The sequence below is a fragment of the Bactrocera latifrons genome, unplaced genomic scaffold (genome assembly GCF_001853355.1).
Source record: "Bactrocera latifrons isolate USDA-ARS-PBARC rearing strain unplaced genomic scaffold, ASM185335v1 scaffold_99, whole genome shotgun sequence".
Classification (NCBI taxonomy): domain Eukaryota; kingdom Metazoa; phylum Arthropoda; class Insecta; order Diptera; family Tephritidae; genus Bactrocera; species Bactrocera latifrons.
In genome coordinates this window covers 333,943-349,578 of record NW_017537700.1, presented here as the reverse complement: position 1 = coordinate 349,578, position 15,636 = coordinate 333,943, and the positions used below count along the sequence as shown (strand labels likewise).

Genomic DNA, 15,636 nt, shown 5'->3' with positions numbered 1-15,636 from the left:
GGAAGAAGTTCGAATAGCAATTACCCGCCTGAAGAACAACAAAGCGGCGGGGGCCGATGGATTACCGGCCGAGCTATTCAAACACGGCGGCGAAGAGCTGATAAGGAGCATGCATCAGCTTCTTTGTAAAATATGGTCGGACGAAAGCAGGCCCAATGGTTGGAATTTAAGTGTGCTTTCCCCAGTCCACAATCAGCGCCAACTGCGGGATAAGCCTTCTCATCATCGGATATAACGTTTTATCGAGCGTATTGTGTGACGGATTAATGCCCACCGTCAGCAAACTGATTGGACCTTATCAGTGTGGCTTTAGACCTGGCAAATCAACAACCGACCAGATATTCACCATGCGACAAATCTTGGAAAGCACCCGTGAGAGGGGAGTCGACATACACCACTTTTCCATCGATTTCAAAGCTGTTTTCGATAGCACGAAAAGGAGCTACCTTTATGCCGCGATGTCTGAATTTTGTTTCCCCGCAAAACGAATACGGCTATGTAAACTGACGTTGAGCAACACCAGAAGCTCCATCAGGATCGGGAAGGATTGAAATCATCGGGCTCAACACCCGCACTGTTACTTCTGTTTTCTCCAGGCTGGACAGTCATAACATTGAAGGTGTAGACAATTTCGTCTATTTAGAAATCAGTATTAACACCACCAACAATGTCAGCCTGGAAATACAACGCAKKATTACCCTTGCTCGGGTAAGCGGTGTCTAYGCCAGTAAAGAAGAAGAATACACATTTAATGCTTAGTACAGACAGTGTYACTGCGTTAAATCATAAAATGTTTAGTGATATTGATGCGAACATAAAAYGCGCTCAACAGCTGTCAAGTTCAATTAATCAAATTCATAAGAGTATAAGTACGAGTTAACGTAAGCATCAGTTTATTAGCGGACATATCAAATAGGTAAATGTATACATATGACCATCTTAACAGTGTTGGAAGCTACATTATTCCCAGAGTTATAGTAAGTGGTGCCAAAAATTTTAATACCAAAAATGTCTTAATTTTTATAGCGAAATTTTAGTACTTTCAGGCTAAGCTATGAATATTCCTTACAAATTTCAGTTTAGCAATTAGCAAGCATTGTAAAATTTTATTATCGAGCAATGCACTTTTGCTGTAGAAGCATATCGCATTCTTATATTATAGAATTTCATCACACAGAAGAAGTTGATCTATAAAAAATATGCAGTTATCACTAACGAATTGAAAGAACACTTCATTAAAGATTTATACTATATTCATTCTCTATCTTTAAAATCGATAGAAAAAAAATCTTTTTATTTTCATTTTGACAGCAATTTGTCACAWGAGTTATTCACGATTTTAAAGCTGGTATAAATCTTGTCTGATCAGCTTCTTGCAACAAGTCTAGTCGCAAGGTCCTCCAGCTCARGATACATAAATCGCAAAATATCTAGTAAGGTTTTCGTCCTCAGCAAAGTTCACCTTACATTAGTTGTAAGAATTTTATCTGGACGATGTGCAATCTCGCGATTCGTTCAAGAATGAAAGTTTTGCCAGCTGCCAGTTGCCTTAGCTGCTTGGAAAAAAATTAGATAGTATCATATCAACACAACCATCCCCAACGGCCCACTCACTCACACTTTGATATGMCCATAAATAATTTAGACCAACGAAGTGAAAGAGCTAAAATTAAAATAAAGCACCTAAACACATACTTAGGTTCAATGCGCTGGGAAAGTTTGAATTATCGAGAGTTAAAATACAATATTCGAAAATTTTTAAYTGACTTCACAAGAGAATGTATATAGCTGTAAGCCCCCGGGTTTCTTTTGAATTCAACCAGCTAACGTAAATGATGCAACCAATTTATTGTTTTAATTGAACCGGGAGTGAAACACAAAGCTCAATAATGCTCCAATTTCAGTTAGATAAGTTGGTGGAGTTTTTGAGCTAAGAAACATAATAAAATCATTTCACATTAACCCGAATCTTAACAAATTATATTCTTCCCAAGCCTCAAATTGGGCTTCTGCTTAATTTTTTAAGCTTTTACCTCTTAGCCATTCTTTAAAACTTGAAATGATCCCATTATGCTACAACTTACGTATATCGGCGATTTTTAAAATGGGAACCAAGCAAGGCTACATTTCTTCCATATATGAACTAAAGCTTAAAATCAGTATTATTTCTAAACTATCTTTCATTTCCATCTGACCTTTGATTGATTGAAATTCCGAAGAAAATGTGTGGAAGAAAGAGCGACGTTGTATGAGTTTTGCAGTATGTATTTTTTTTGTCATTTGGTTTGCAATTTTCGACCACTTTGTGCAGAAATCGGTACCCTAAGTCAGCAATAACGGGCCGAAAATTCTCTTTGCAGTGTTCAGTGCTCTCGGACTTATTTGTTGAATGTCTAAACTCCACAAAATCCTACAAAAAATAGTACAGTGGTGTTAATCGCATGATCTTGGGATCTTATCAAAAAACCATGACGCGAGGTAACGTACTTACCAATTAAATTGATTGCTTCGTAGGCTTTATGGCATGCAGCCCCGGTTTGGTGGAACCAAAGGTCGTCACATTAAAATCAGCCAACTGAGTCACGAATAAGTCATTAGTCATGAATCTATAGCGCTCCTCATTGACTGTAAGATTATGTCTCGTTTCTTTTTCAAAGAAATGTACGGTCACTAAACGGCCACTAAATGGGATTCTCATCACTGGAAATGCGAGAGTTTTGTTTAGTAACTTAGGTAAAGAAAAGTAATTGAAAATACAATATTTTGAAGCAGTTTATGTTGAGATGTTTTCCCCTTTTAGCAGTTATCTTCTAATATATAAAAGAGATATTTCAAAAGACTGTATTTTGTTAAGTTGGTAGGACTGTTCTTAATTACTATGCCAAATGTGACCTCGATCTGTCCAMCAGTTTGTTTACAGCAGTTGCTTAAGTCGGGAAACCTCAGCAGTGTTTTGCCTTAAATTTTTTATTTCTACGGTGATTCAGTTTTGTCAAAAATACAAGCCTACGATTGGTACAAAGCCATCAAATACGATCCAGAGATAGTTGAAGACATGACTCGTTCTGGACTATCTTCGATCTCTTCAAGTGGTGAAAATATTCAAAGAGTGAAACATGTGGTGCTAAAAATTTGTCAGRCAAGTACTGAAAGATGACAAGAGAGCTCAAYATCTCTCAAAAGTCCGTTCGTATGATTTTGGAGGATATTTTGGATATGAAACACGTTCATGCTCGACCCGTTGTGAGAAATCTGATTTAAAATAAAAAAAGAGTATGATTGTGACGGAATTTAAAGCCCATGAATACTATCMATCAACCATTGTATTCACCAGATTTGGCTCAGTGTAATTTTATCTTGATGCACTCCGTGGAACCCATTRTTAGTCCATTGAAGGGATAAACAAAATTCGCTAAAGGACCTGAAGGCCATCCAAAAAAGTGCRTATGAAAAATGCTTCCAGGACTGGAAAAACTGTTGGCATAAATKTATTACATCTGATGGGAATAAAATATTTTGCATTTTGTTTACAATTTCCGGGTACTACTCAAATGAAAGAAAAGCTGAACGCGATGGAAAATTTTTTATTGACAAATTCATAATCAGAACATGGTCAATTACACCACAAACCTCTTAGCAAAATTGTCTACAGATTAGTAGAGTGGTGTAAAAATTCACACTAAACACCTCGTCATATGAGCTATGATAACTCGTGAGAACACTTACGGGAGTATACTAGCCAGAGTATACCTAATTACTGCCTCAAACATCAATTGGATTAGTTTTAGCTTGGAGTGTTCGATTTTACTTCTCGCTGTCTACTCTCGCTGTTAAATCCATTCTTTTTTGACGAGTTGTGTGACCTGAAATGTATGTTTGGGTATGAATCTGAGTTGAAACACAAACTAAACTCTTTGACATTTGACATTCTCAAACTGTGAATTGTGTTTTGTAATATTTTTTCACAATTTCAATAGCAATTTGTATTTTTTTTTTATAATAAAGTGTTTGTAGACATTTTATATCTAGAATTAATTTATGAAAACCGTTATATATATAGTTATAAATAATGGAGTACATACATAAGTAAATATATATATTGAAAATAATGCTAATAATTTGCAGATTAACAAGCAACCATGTACATACAGACGTATATGTCACATGCTATTTATACATATATATGTAGATACATAAATTTAATAGCTGAATTAAGCGAGCAGCGCATATTGATCTTGTATTTTCTCTTTCCATCGTTTCTGCTTCTAATTCTTCTTGTCTTTTGTGAATATTGCCAACAACAAACGAAATCTAAAACAAACAAAAAAAATATATATAAAAACACTACTAACGCTCATGCCCAAACGCACACATACACATGAAAAAAAAACCTTGCACAAATTTTCTTTTTTATTTTGAAACTCCTAAATTCTCCTTCATTTTGTACCGCCCTAATGTCTTCACACACCTCACACACACACACATACGTACACGCATACTCTTTCACTCTTACAAAATCACTGCTCTCATGTTCACACCTTCACCGCACTCACACGCACTCGCACGCCAGTTAATCGCCGGTTCGATTATTGCGCCCGGCTTCCTGGGCGCCCTGGGTCATAATAGTCGTTCGCATAATGCTCGCATACCGGGCTATGGACAGGGCGGCTTGCATCGTGCTTCATCGGCTACAACAACAACCACATCTACAACTACAACAACAACAACCACATCGTCAGCAATACCACAGTCGGCGGCAAATTTGCCCAAAACCGACATTCTGAACACCCTGAGCGGCAATTTGACAAACGTACACAGATAATAATCCCTAKATCCCATAGATCGCTGGTTTGCTAAMTACATATGTACATGTGTCCATTTGCAAGCTAAACAGAAGTTTAAACAATAATTATAATCATACTTAGTTGTGTAATCATTATGTAATGATCGTCTATTGTCTATTAGYSGAACGYCAAAGCCTTTTTAATGTGTATGTGAATTAGCGGTTTTCTCCTTTGTTTTCTTTCACTGTCCCCTATTTTCGATTATTTATGCCTTGCGTGGAATTTTATGTTGTGCTTAACGGTATTTACATATGTATGTATGTAGATATGTTTAGACCTTTGTGTGTACTATGTTTATATAGAGCGCCTGAACATATAGAGTTTATAGAGCTTAAAAACCCAATGGCTTCTCTTAAGAGTCTTGAAATCCCTGCAACACCATTTCTTTTCTCCTTGTACATTTTTGGATACTTTGCATTACAGAAGGCTTTTGGTTTTATCGCATGAGTTTGGACCCCTACGATTGCTAAGGACAAGTAGTCCAACTGATTTCCTGCTTTCTACTCGAAGTGAAAGGATTGCGCCAACTAAGCGCATGTGAGGTCAATTAAACCAGTGCTAGAACGCATTTCGTCCATTTTCAATATGGGCAATGAACAATGGGGCCCTCTGTCTATCTTGTCGGCTTTGCAGTTGTCAGCCCAACGAGTCTAAGAGAAACACTACAGTGGTCCGGTAGCTCAAAGTTAAGAATGACGGAGAGCTCCTTACAGAAAACTGCCCTCCAGTCTTTCCGCCTAGTTTCGAACAATCCGAAAAAAAGCTCATTCTCAGCCTCTTCTCCAGTGACTTTTGGTTGTGACACATATCCCTTGACGGTATGTGAGCAGAGAGAGCTTTGTTGACTAGTGTAGAAACATCTCCGCAGTATTTCATTCGGCGAACCAGAAGATATAGGTGAAACTGACGTTAGTTGTCTTAACAAATCTGTGATAGGTACAAAGATCTTTGTAYATTTGTAAGGAAATTACGGTATATTACTTAGAAGGCACCGGCGTTCTAAGCTGTCCAAGTATGAACCGTGTTAGCATCGACCTAGAACCTAACCTAACCTGGGATTAACCAAAAGACCTTATAAGGAAGTGATCTTGCTAACAAAACACTGTCTAGTATAGTCGCTTCCATTAGAACCTAGATTCCCTTTCTTTCTTGTGAATGCAATCTGATGCAATGACATTTTAAATATCAAACGATGGGTTGGGTTGCCCTAAAACTATGATACCCACCACAAATACAAAGATTSAATACAAGAACTTGATTTTGATCGGTCAGGATTTAGCGTATCGTTGCTGTGGTCAATAATTCTAGCAAATTTCGTGAAGACGCCTCGACAAATAAAATTTTCYRYACACGRACTCGATTTCAATCAATAGTMGTCCGTTAATGACGATTCSGACAAATGCGCAGCTTCTTGGGGAGAAAAGRACGTGTTTGAAATATGTTGGATAACTCAAAAACTGGGGGACCAGTTTATGTAGATRCAAAGAGTTCAGGGACAAGCGTGTTTGCCATCATATAAAAAACGAAATTACGAATTTCTTTTATTCAATTACGAAGTACACGAAGCCTGCMCTAAATTATAACGATTTTCATTGTAAGGCGATCATTTAAGAACCCCGTTTTTTGATGGAATATTCCCATGGTCTGAGTATTAATTTAGTAAACATTGTTCGAAAGGTGTAACTCAGAAGGCTGGCTTAAAGTATTMATTTCCCGTTTGAATAACGGGTTGTATAAATAATATATATAAAACGTACCCAGTTAATATGAGGTAAGAATTTTTGGTCGTGYCGAATCTGAAGATTTAGACTAGAATGTTTATTAGACGAAGGAAAAAAACTGAACAATTTTACAAGAAAATTAAAATTTCCCGCCATATTTTTCAAATAGTTGTTATCGAAAAAATACCTTCGTCCAAGTCTTTAAGAAATGTATCTCAATACAAAGACTTGTATAAATATTCATGAAGACCGGTTGAGTAGTTCTCGGGCAAATCTTACAACCGACTTCAAAAACGCAGTTTTGAGCAAAAACGCATTTAAAGACGATGCACTTAGTGTAGGTAGCCTCGAGTGCCCAAGGTTATTGAAAACAATTGAGGAGAGGTATTGGGAGATTTAATAAGACAATAAAAAACTAAATAAAATAAAATTTTAAAACCGTGAACCCATACAACCCCTAACAACTATTAAAAATCTTAGAGAGACCACTTTTGGTGAGACCCTTTGAATAAGAACACCGTTAAACACATAAAAATAGAAAGAGAAACAAATTTATTTACCAAAAAAATTTACTTCAAAAACATGGTCAACACGATAAGGTTTCAGGTTTTTTTTTTTTTTTGTGCGTACATAAAAAACGATCCGCCCTTAATGTGATTTTATGATGTAAAAACCTACTGAATCTTAACCTATTCGAAAAAAAGTAATAATAAATAACTGTAAAGCTTTTGCATGCAATCGCTTAGCCGATTATATATGAAAATAACGTAACGACTCTTGAAATCCTCTGTCAGCTAGCTCTTCTATGAGTTGCAATCTCACTCGTAAATATGTATGTGTGTACTCTATTATGAATTTCTATGTATATGTATGTATAATTTAATGCCTTGCTAGCTTTTATTTGCCACTTGCTTACACTATCGCCTACTCTACCACCTTCTACATAACATATTTCCCCAACTACAGAAACACAGGTACACAACCACTCTCCACCAACAGCAAATTAATCATGTCCATTTGGATTTATTTAGAAATTTCCATGTATTTAGCTTTTGTTGTAGAAATGTGCTTTCATCCACGCGCCGTTTAAGCTTTCGACCGCAGCTTTCATCATTTAACGGAGTGTCTGCATGTTTAGTTATCCATCTAGGGTATAGTCTTAACGTTTCCATATCCCTGATTTCGTTTTATTGTCTTAATTTTTCAACAGTCGCTACACTTGTTGCCACTGTTTCAATAAAATTTACATTTTGCGGTCATAATTTTTTGTCATTCGCACCCCCTATCCGCTTTAGTCAGCTACTTGCTGAGCGTGAATCAGTTCCCTTTTCCTCCTTGTCCTTTATGTGCACATTTTCCGGATTTTTCTTTTGTCATTTTTCATATTTTCGCAATGTCATTTTTCACTTTTTCATTTTTTTTTTGTTTCCTTTTACTGCGTCAACACTTTTTAGCAAGCAAAAGTTCATAAATATTCCTTGTTAACTGTTCTTTGACGCTTTTACTGTCAGCGCTACAAGTTGTTTGATTTCTCTGCCTCCCATTTTTGTTTTTTGTTTTTGTTTTTTTTTTTTTTTTTTTTTTTTTTTTTTTTTTTTTTTTTTTTTTTTTTTTTTTTTTTTTTTTTTGTTCTACTCTCCGTTCCTTCTGTTGAATGTTTTCATTTGTTGGCGTTAGACGGTTCGTGATTTTTGCATGAATTATGTTAATGCAGTTCTTGAGTACTTTGTCTTTATGATAGTAATATTTAAAGGTGCTCATGGACTACTATGTTATATAAGTTTATATATGTATATATAATATTCATACCTATATTACGTATATTTTAAAAATTTATATGTTCGAAACGGAATATTTAGATTTCTTGGCTCTCTATGGTATGGATTTTTATTAGAATAGATGACAGTGGACAGTTCACTAAAATCACAGGAACAAAGACCGTTAAGCACAATTGCATTTCGCTATCTAAACCGGAATGCTTTTATGATCGATGGGCACTTCTAAGTGAAAGTCGTCTGTCGAGAGTGCCACTCTTTTATTATTTCCTTTTTGTAATTTCAGCAACAGCTTATACGCTGTTCCCTGCTTTCTGAGAACTACACAACACTGTTATGACGAAAATATAATATCTTATGCACATTTCTTTTCATTTCTGATCAAATTACATGGGCTGAAAAAAATATATACAAATTTTCTCCAACTATTTTCGTACAAATCTTTTACTATTACCTTAGAAATAGGCACCTTTTGAGCGAAAATTAGTACATGCGTCTAACGATTAATCATATTTTCCATACACCTGCTCGCAGTGGATTTTCCAGTTTCGAAAAGCGAAAAGGTCAGAAAGAGACAAAAATGGTAAATATGGTGAYTGGTCGCATTCAGGACTTTGAGAAYGAGATTATTGAATAACTTCATACTCAAAACAATAACCAAAATGTGTTTAGTCGAACTACAAGTGATRTTGAGATCCGCTGCTAGCTCTCTGTTGCCAACACGACGATTTTGAAGTAGTGTTTCGTGATTTGCGTAGGTGCTTGAACWACTCGAAAGAAGGAAGGTCGCAATGGCTTCACGACCTTCACTGAATGCCTCAGGCGGTCATTCAGATATTCGATGATTCAACCGGAAACTCAAAATTCAAAGAGAACCGCCGCTGTGAAAATCATTCAAACAAACTTTTCGCATCGTAAATAAACATTGGCAGCTATTTGGCATATAGAGATCAGACTGCACAACCTTACGAGAAGCTTTAGCTTCTCTGATCTCTTCCTACTGGTGGGCGTATTGATGTTATCAGAGAAATTGAGTGGTTACTTTCAAGTCAAGTCAAAACTTTCAAGACAAGATAGTTCTTTAATATTCTTAACACGGTTTTCTATAAGTTATCTGCAATCACTATCCCTGCTTAGAGTTCAAGAAGCACTTTGGTCCTAGTTTATTTAATAAACTACTACTTTGAGCAAACACAGTACACACACAGTTCATAAATTATAGTATTTTTGAAATTCTGGAGAAAGGGTTGTGAAAAGGGTATATTGAATGTAGGTTTTGATCTTTCAATTTATATTTGTCACAGCTTTTTCAGAGCTTTTTTGAACGTTTTACTTATCAGTACAATACTGACTGACTTCAGACTTCTTCTTTCAGGCTGGTCATACTGCAATAATAAAAATCTAGTTTACATGCATTTTTTTAGTGATGTTGCGTAGTTTATTCTAAGTCCAAATCATGTACCGATTTAACGGTTCAAATTACTTCACTGCAAGCCAATAAAAGCTCRTTTATGTGCCAATCCATCATTACACCTCATTTGACGCCGCTTTCAAGGCAAATCAGGCATCAAAAGAAGTAAATATATATTGTATAAAAGAATTTTATTACACTTAGAAGCACTGCTCTGGCTGCTGGATGTTATACAATATCCTTGCCAGCGAGAAAACAAATTAATGAACTTGGACAGTTGATTGATTTGAGCAGCTGCTCGCAGCATTTCTTCATTTTGATTTCATTAGTGCTGATGCTTTGGTTGTTAATTTACTCTGCATACCGCTATAACTGTAAATATGTAACTGTTATTAAACTAACGTCAACTGCAACAAAGCGCCTAACGGCAGGTAGGATTGGGTACGATTTAAAACAAAATAAAATACGAATACTTTAATCGACAGCTTAACAAGAAATCTCGACTGATTTAGAATTATATTTTATTTCTCATTCATAGTTATATAATGTTTATATGTTTAAATGTAGATATGTATAAATAACCGTAATTGCATAAGCAACTATTTAGATGAATTATATGATTGTAGATTTGTAAAACAAACTGTATCTGTTCTCTACGTGCCCGTTATGTGTAAATTTTTGCTACCCACTGCCTACTCCCTCTGCTCTCTATCTCCCTTCGCCCTCTTATCCGAACGGCAGCTGACGCCGTTTATGCTGTCTTCTTCTTGTTGTGCTGCAACCATGCATTTGTGTAACTGTCTATCTACTCTACTCTTGCTCTCGACTCTGGCTCAGCGGCCGTAATCGTTATGTGATGCCGTGTCACTTCGCATTTAGAATACTAATTTATTTTTCTTCTCGTTTTTTCTCAACCATTCACAGGTTTATTATCAGCCGTACTTCATGTTGTATGGTGAAGTGTTCGCCGATGATATTGATCCACCATGCGGTGAGGAGCCGCATCAGAAGCCTTGTCCCACTGGTAAGTTTACTAAGAAATTCATAAAATATTTATTGCTTCATTGGAAATTAAATGTTATGATTTGGATAGTTTCAACGAAAAACCTGTGTGGGAAATTATTCGTTCCATAAATTTCGAAACAGGGACCAAACGATTAAGGATAGTACAGTTGCTGCAATTTTTTAGCTTTAATAAAATTGGAAGAATTTATGTTGTAAGAGGAAAAGTTAAGACTAGTTCATCCCACCATTAACCTAAACAGTCATCAGCGCCATCTAGGTTTTCATTYATATAAAGTATTTATATATTGATTGTCGACTTTTGCGGCTCTAAACAAAGATTTTATTTTTTTAGATTAAATCCATTTTTTTTTTTAAATCTTTTTTTCTCAATATTTCTTTATTTATTGGATCTATTTTTTTAAAGCCTAACAATATGTTATAAAACCTTAAATTTATTTAAAAACTAGACAAGCTCAAGCACGCGATTGAGCTGTTTTGGTGATACGCTGCTCTTTAGTACACAGGCATATCTCTTATTTTTGGGCGTGTTTGATCGCAGAAATGTTGTGAAGCATTAACCAATGGGTTGGGATGATCTCGGASTTTAGATATATATTTCGTTCTGCTATCTACTTCTTTCTTTACCATAGGAATACCAATATCCTTATGGTTCTTTTCATTACTCATGTACTAATAAAGGTTCGAATRAAGGTTGACTGCTTTGCCCGCCTTTGATGTGAGTAAGATCCTCGCCTCTTTACATCGGAAARATTTACATAGAATAGTCTACATATATGTAGTTAAGCTTTAAACAGTATTCGCGTATTATGATGTGTATAAGAGACAGGTCTACATATATGTAGTTAAGCTTTAAACAGTATTCGCGTATTATGATCATATAAGGAACCAGAGCTCTTGACACATTCTGCATCATAGCCGGAAAAATACTGTCCATACCCGGGGACTTAAACGGTTCAAAGCCGTTGATTGCCCAAAGTATTCTCTTTCGGTATGATATCTGTTGAGACATACTCTACTCTATCTCTTACAGGTTGGAGATTTGTAGCGTCTGTACACTCTGGAAAATGAGTATTAACCAAGTTTACCAGATAGATAGTAATTTCTGGAGGTACGTATGTACATTATGTTGGCGACTTAAGTCCAACTACCATATTTCCRGAGTCTATCCATTCTTCCTGAACTAAAGCCGCATCGTAGCCGATCCTCTCTAGATGGAGGAGGAGCTMGACAGAGGTCATCTTGATTTTGTGCAGATTTATTTGAAGAACCTTTACTCTCTTGTTCGTGTTTCTTCGCGGGGTCGGGTTAAGACTTCGGCTTCATATTATCTACTTCATGGAGCCTTACTGTAGCTTCTCGAATCTCTCCTAAATTCTTTTCCATCTTTCGCTCCTGTAATGTATTTTCGTTATTATCGCCTGGGTTGTGCTTCTTGAGGCGAACATATACGCCACCTACACCCCACGACAATTTCCGCTTCCTCCTTCGTCCGGTAGGACTTGCAACTAAACTTTTCGTTAACATTCACCGCAAGTAAACTCACTRTGCCCGTCGGTAGTAGCAGCCACTTCTCACACCGAAATTTGAATGCTGATGTTCCAGCCTGTTAGTCATCTTTTTGGTCCTCCATATTGAGTTTATATATCGGGAAACCGGGTTAGCAATGGCAGAAGTAGATGTACAGTGTTATATGCAAAACATGTTACCATGAAGAGCAGAGCGTATATGAATCTCTGCCTTAGCTAGCCGCTTTCTGATCACAACAAAGAGAGACCTACTCTAGAAATTATTCCAGGGATGTAGCTACGAGGACTTTCGTCGACCAATAAAAACTAACTGTACTGATATTTTTTTCATGAAATGGCAGCTGCACAATAACAAAAGTCGACTTGTTCACTTATTTTTACTTTCTTGAATTTTTTTAATGTAAATATAAAACTTTTTTTGTTATTCGACCTTTACTTATTACCACTCTCAATTTTTCTCACTACAGGCCACTGGGTGACACCGATCATAATGGCAATGTACCTGCTGATTGCCAATATTCTGCTAATTAATCTGCTGATTGCCGTCTTCAATAACATTTTCAACGAAGTGAACTCGGTTTCGCATCAGGTGCGTCCCAACACACCACTGAGATTTATGTAGCATAACTGTTCTAAAAATTAATGAAAATCGTATGCAAATTTTTTATCTCTTCCTTTATGTCTGCTACGCCAACACAACCAATCCAACTGTTGATGCTGCTACTTGCCACATGGCGCGCTTYATGGCTGCCGGGGCGTYTGTTGGACTAATGTTGGCTACTAATGGCTGTTATGCGCTGTGATCTGCATTACGTTGCTGTTGTTGTTAATGTGCGGGTGTAGGTTTGGATGTTTCAACGCTTCACCGTTGTCATGGAGTACCAACAGAAGCCCGTGCTGCCGCCACCCTTCATCGCGCTCTGCCATTTCTACTCGCTGCTCAAGTATTGTATACGCAAAGCGAAAGGTGAGAGAGGGATGAGAAAATTAAATTTTATTCCCTGTGAGTTTTATACTAACGCTTGAATATAATTAACTAAAATAATATTTCTATATATTTTTTCCCATTATTGCGCTGCCGTTAACGGTGTCGTACATGGCTGTTAAACGCATCCACACATACACATATATAAAACACATACATACAATCCTCTACAATACATGCTAACAACAATAAAAATACGCTGCACCTCAAACATCCCACATTTGCACTTACTTGCCACATTGGATGTGTTGCATAAGCGATATTGAAATTATAAAAAAACAACGATAATAACAAAAACAATTTGTTATGTAAAACATCAACGCATGCAAATATAAAATTCGAAAAAAAAACAACAACATTAAATATAAATACAATAACAACAAAAATCACAAAAMATGTCCATCAAAAACATCAAACCATGCCATATTGAATTTAACAAAAACAACAACAAAAATTAAATAAAAACAAAAACAAAAACACAAAAAATTCCCATCCAAACCATTAACGCATGAAAATATTAAATTTGAAAAACAAAACAACAACAACAAAAACTATTTATATAAATGTTCAACAACAATATCTGTACATATGCACACATATACATCCATGCCTAAATGTATTTTGCATATAATTCCATTTCATTGCCAATGGTTTTGGAAAATTGCAATCGTTGTTGCTGTTATTGCATATCACAATGGTCATTTGTGCCACACGCGCCATGTCACGTGGCATGCCACATCACTCCGAATTGCACACGATGCCATATCCATAACAAATACTTACCTGCTTTGACTACTCACCACACCACACCACCACCACTACCCACCTACTCGCTGGTCCATCATTGTCTGTCACACCTTTGTTGTTATTGTTGTTGTTCATGCGCTCAATAACAACGTTGATCATCGTTGACTGTTATGATGATGACACCATTGGCTACATCTGCTCAATCACATGGAACACATGTAATGCATGCACACACGTTCATATACAAACCAACACACATACATACATATGCATATGTGTATCAATGTTCTTCATCCGAGCTATATTCATATATATTTACGCTCGAATTTGCATTGTCGCAAAAAAAACTGATGAAATATTCTTGTATTTGTTTTAAAACAACTGCAATTGTCAACAACTGTTGTTGCGTCATCTACAAAATGGCGCTTTACCATGCTGAAACATCGTAAAATAATACGAAAACCCTCGATGTCACCGATCGAAACCTTCAACAAMCTGGCATATATGTGTCATCTGCAACAAAATTCATCAATAATGACGCTGCGCACATTTAATAACTGGAATACATATTGCTGCAACAACAACAACACTTCAACTATRCAACGTTATCATCAACCGTCCAAACAACCAACCGAAACCTTCGAAATGTGAACTTTTGCACACCTGCTGCCACCGCGCCGAAATACACAATCGTTTATACAACAACAATAATAATAATAATAATAATAACAACAACAACAACAAAAACAACATTTCAATAATGCCAACTCGCCATTAGGATTGGAGGTACAACGTGACAATGGTCTAAAGTTGTTCCTGGAAAAGGATGATATGGAGCGTTTGTATGACTTCGAAGAGGAGTGTGTGGAGGGTTTCTTCCACGAACAGGAAATCATATTGAATCAATCGACTGATGAACGTGTTAAGAACACAACCGAACGTGTTGAAATATTGGCGCAAAAAATCGAGGATATTAACCAGAAGGAGAATGTGCAGACAGCAACAGTGCAGGTGAGTCAAAAGTTTTAGATGTTCTACTATGCATATACAATATGTAATTTAGATGAAGATAGATACTCTATGAGCTTTAGTTTCATAAGAATGAAAATAAAATTTTTATCTCAAATGTATATATCATATATGCACTATTAAAAACTTTGTTGCAATCAGCTATATTTTCGGTGGTGAGAACAACTAGTACGAGCTAATACTTCTCCCCTCTCGCTTTGGAACGTTCGATRTGGCCAAAATGTTTATTTGCTTTCTTTAGGTTGGATTATCAGTGGTATTTCTTCTATCGGCCGAATACTAAGCTGCACCGTTATACGAAAAAACGGTSTCTCAATTTTATTAAGATAATTGATATATGCGGTATAAAATCGCCCGGAAATTCGAAAATCTTTATATTATATATATAGGAAAGCATCGACCCGATCAACCTATTTTGGTTAAACAGAGACACTATTGTCATGAAAGGAATCTGTGTGAATTTCAATTGTATATCCCATACTTTGGCTTTTTTGGATATTTTCGGACATAAGTTAACAATAGATACTGGAGCACACATTTCCGGTATTTTAGGGGCTTGAACAAGTTTGGTT

General features: G+C 36.3%; 1 protein-coding gene across 1 annotated transcript in view; it reads left to right on the top strand.

The window, feature by feature from the left end:
- The window catches only part of LOC108978011 (transient receptor potential cation channel trpm), a gene marked incomplete in the record, with an annotated part of 126,171 nt that overhangs the window by 99,555 nt on the left and 10,980 nt on the right, over positions 1 to 15,636 (top strand). Inside the window, 4 exon segments of the mRNA XM_018948051.1 lie at positions 10,676 to 10,775; positions 12,771 to 12,892; positions 13,147 to 13,270; positions 14,814 to 15,046. Coding sequence (XP_018803596.1) covers positions 10,676 to 10,775; positions 12,771 to 12,892; positions 13,147 to 13,270; positions 14,814 to 15,046 — 579 coding nt within the window.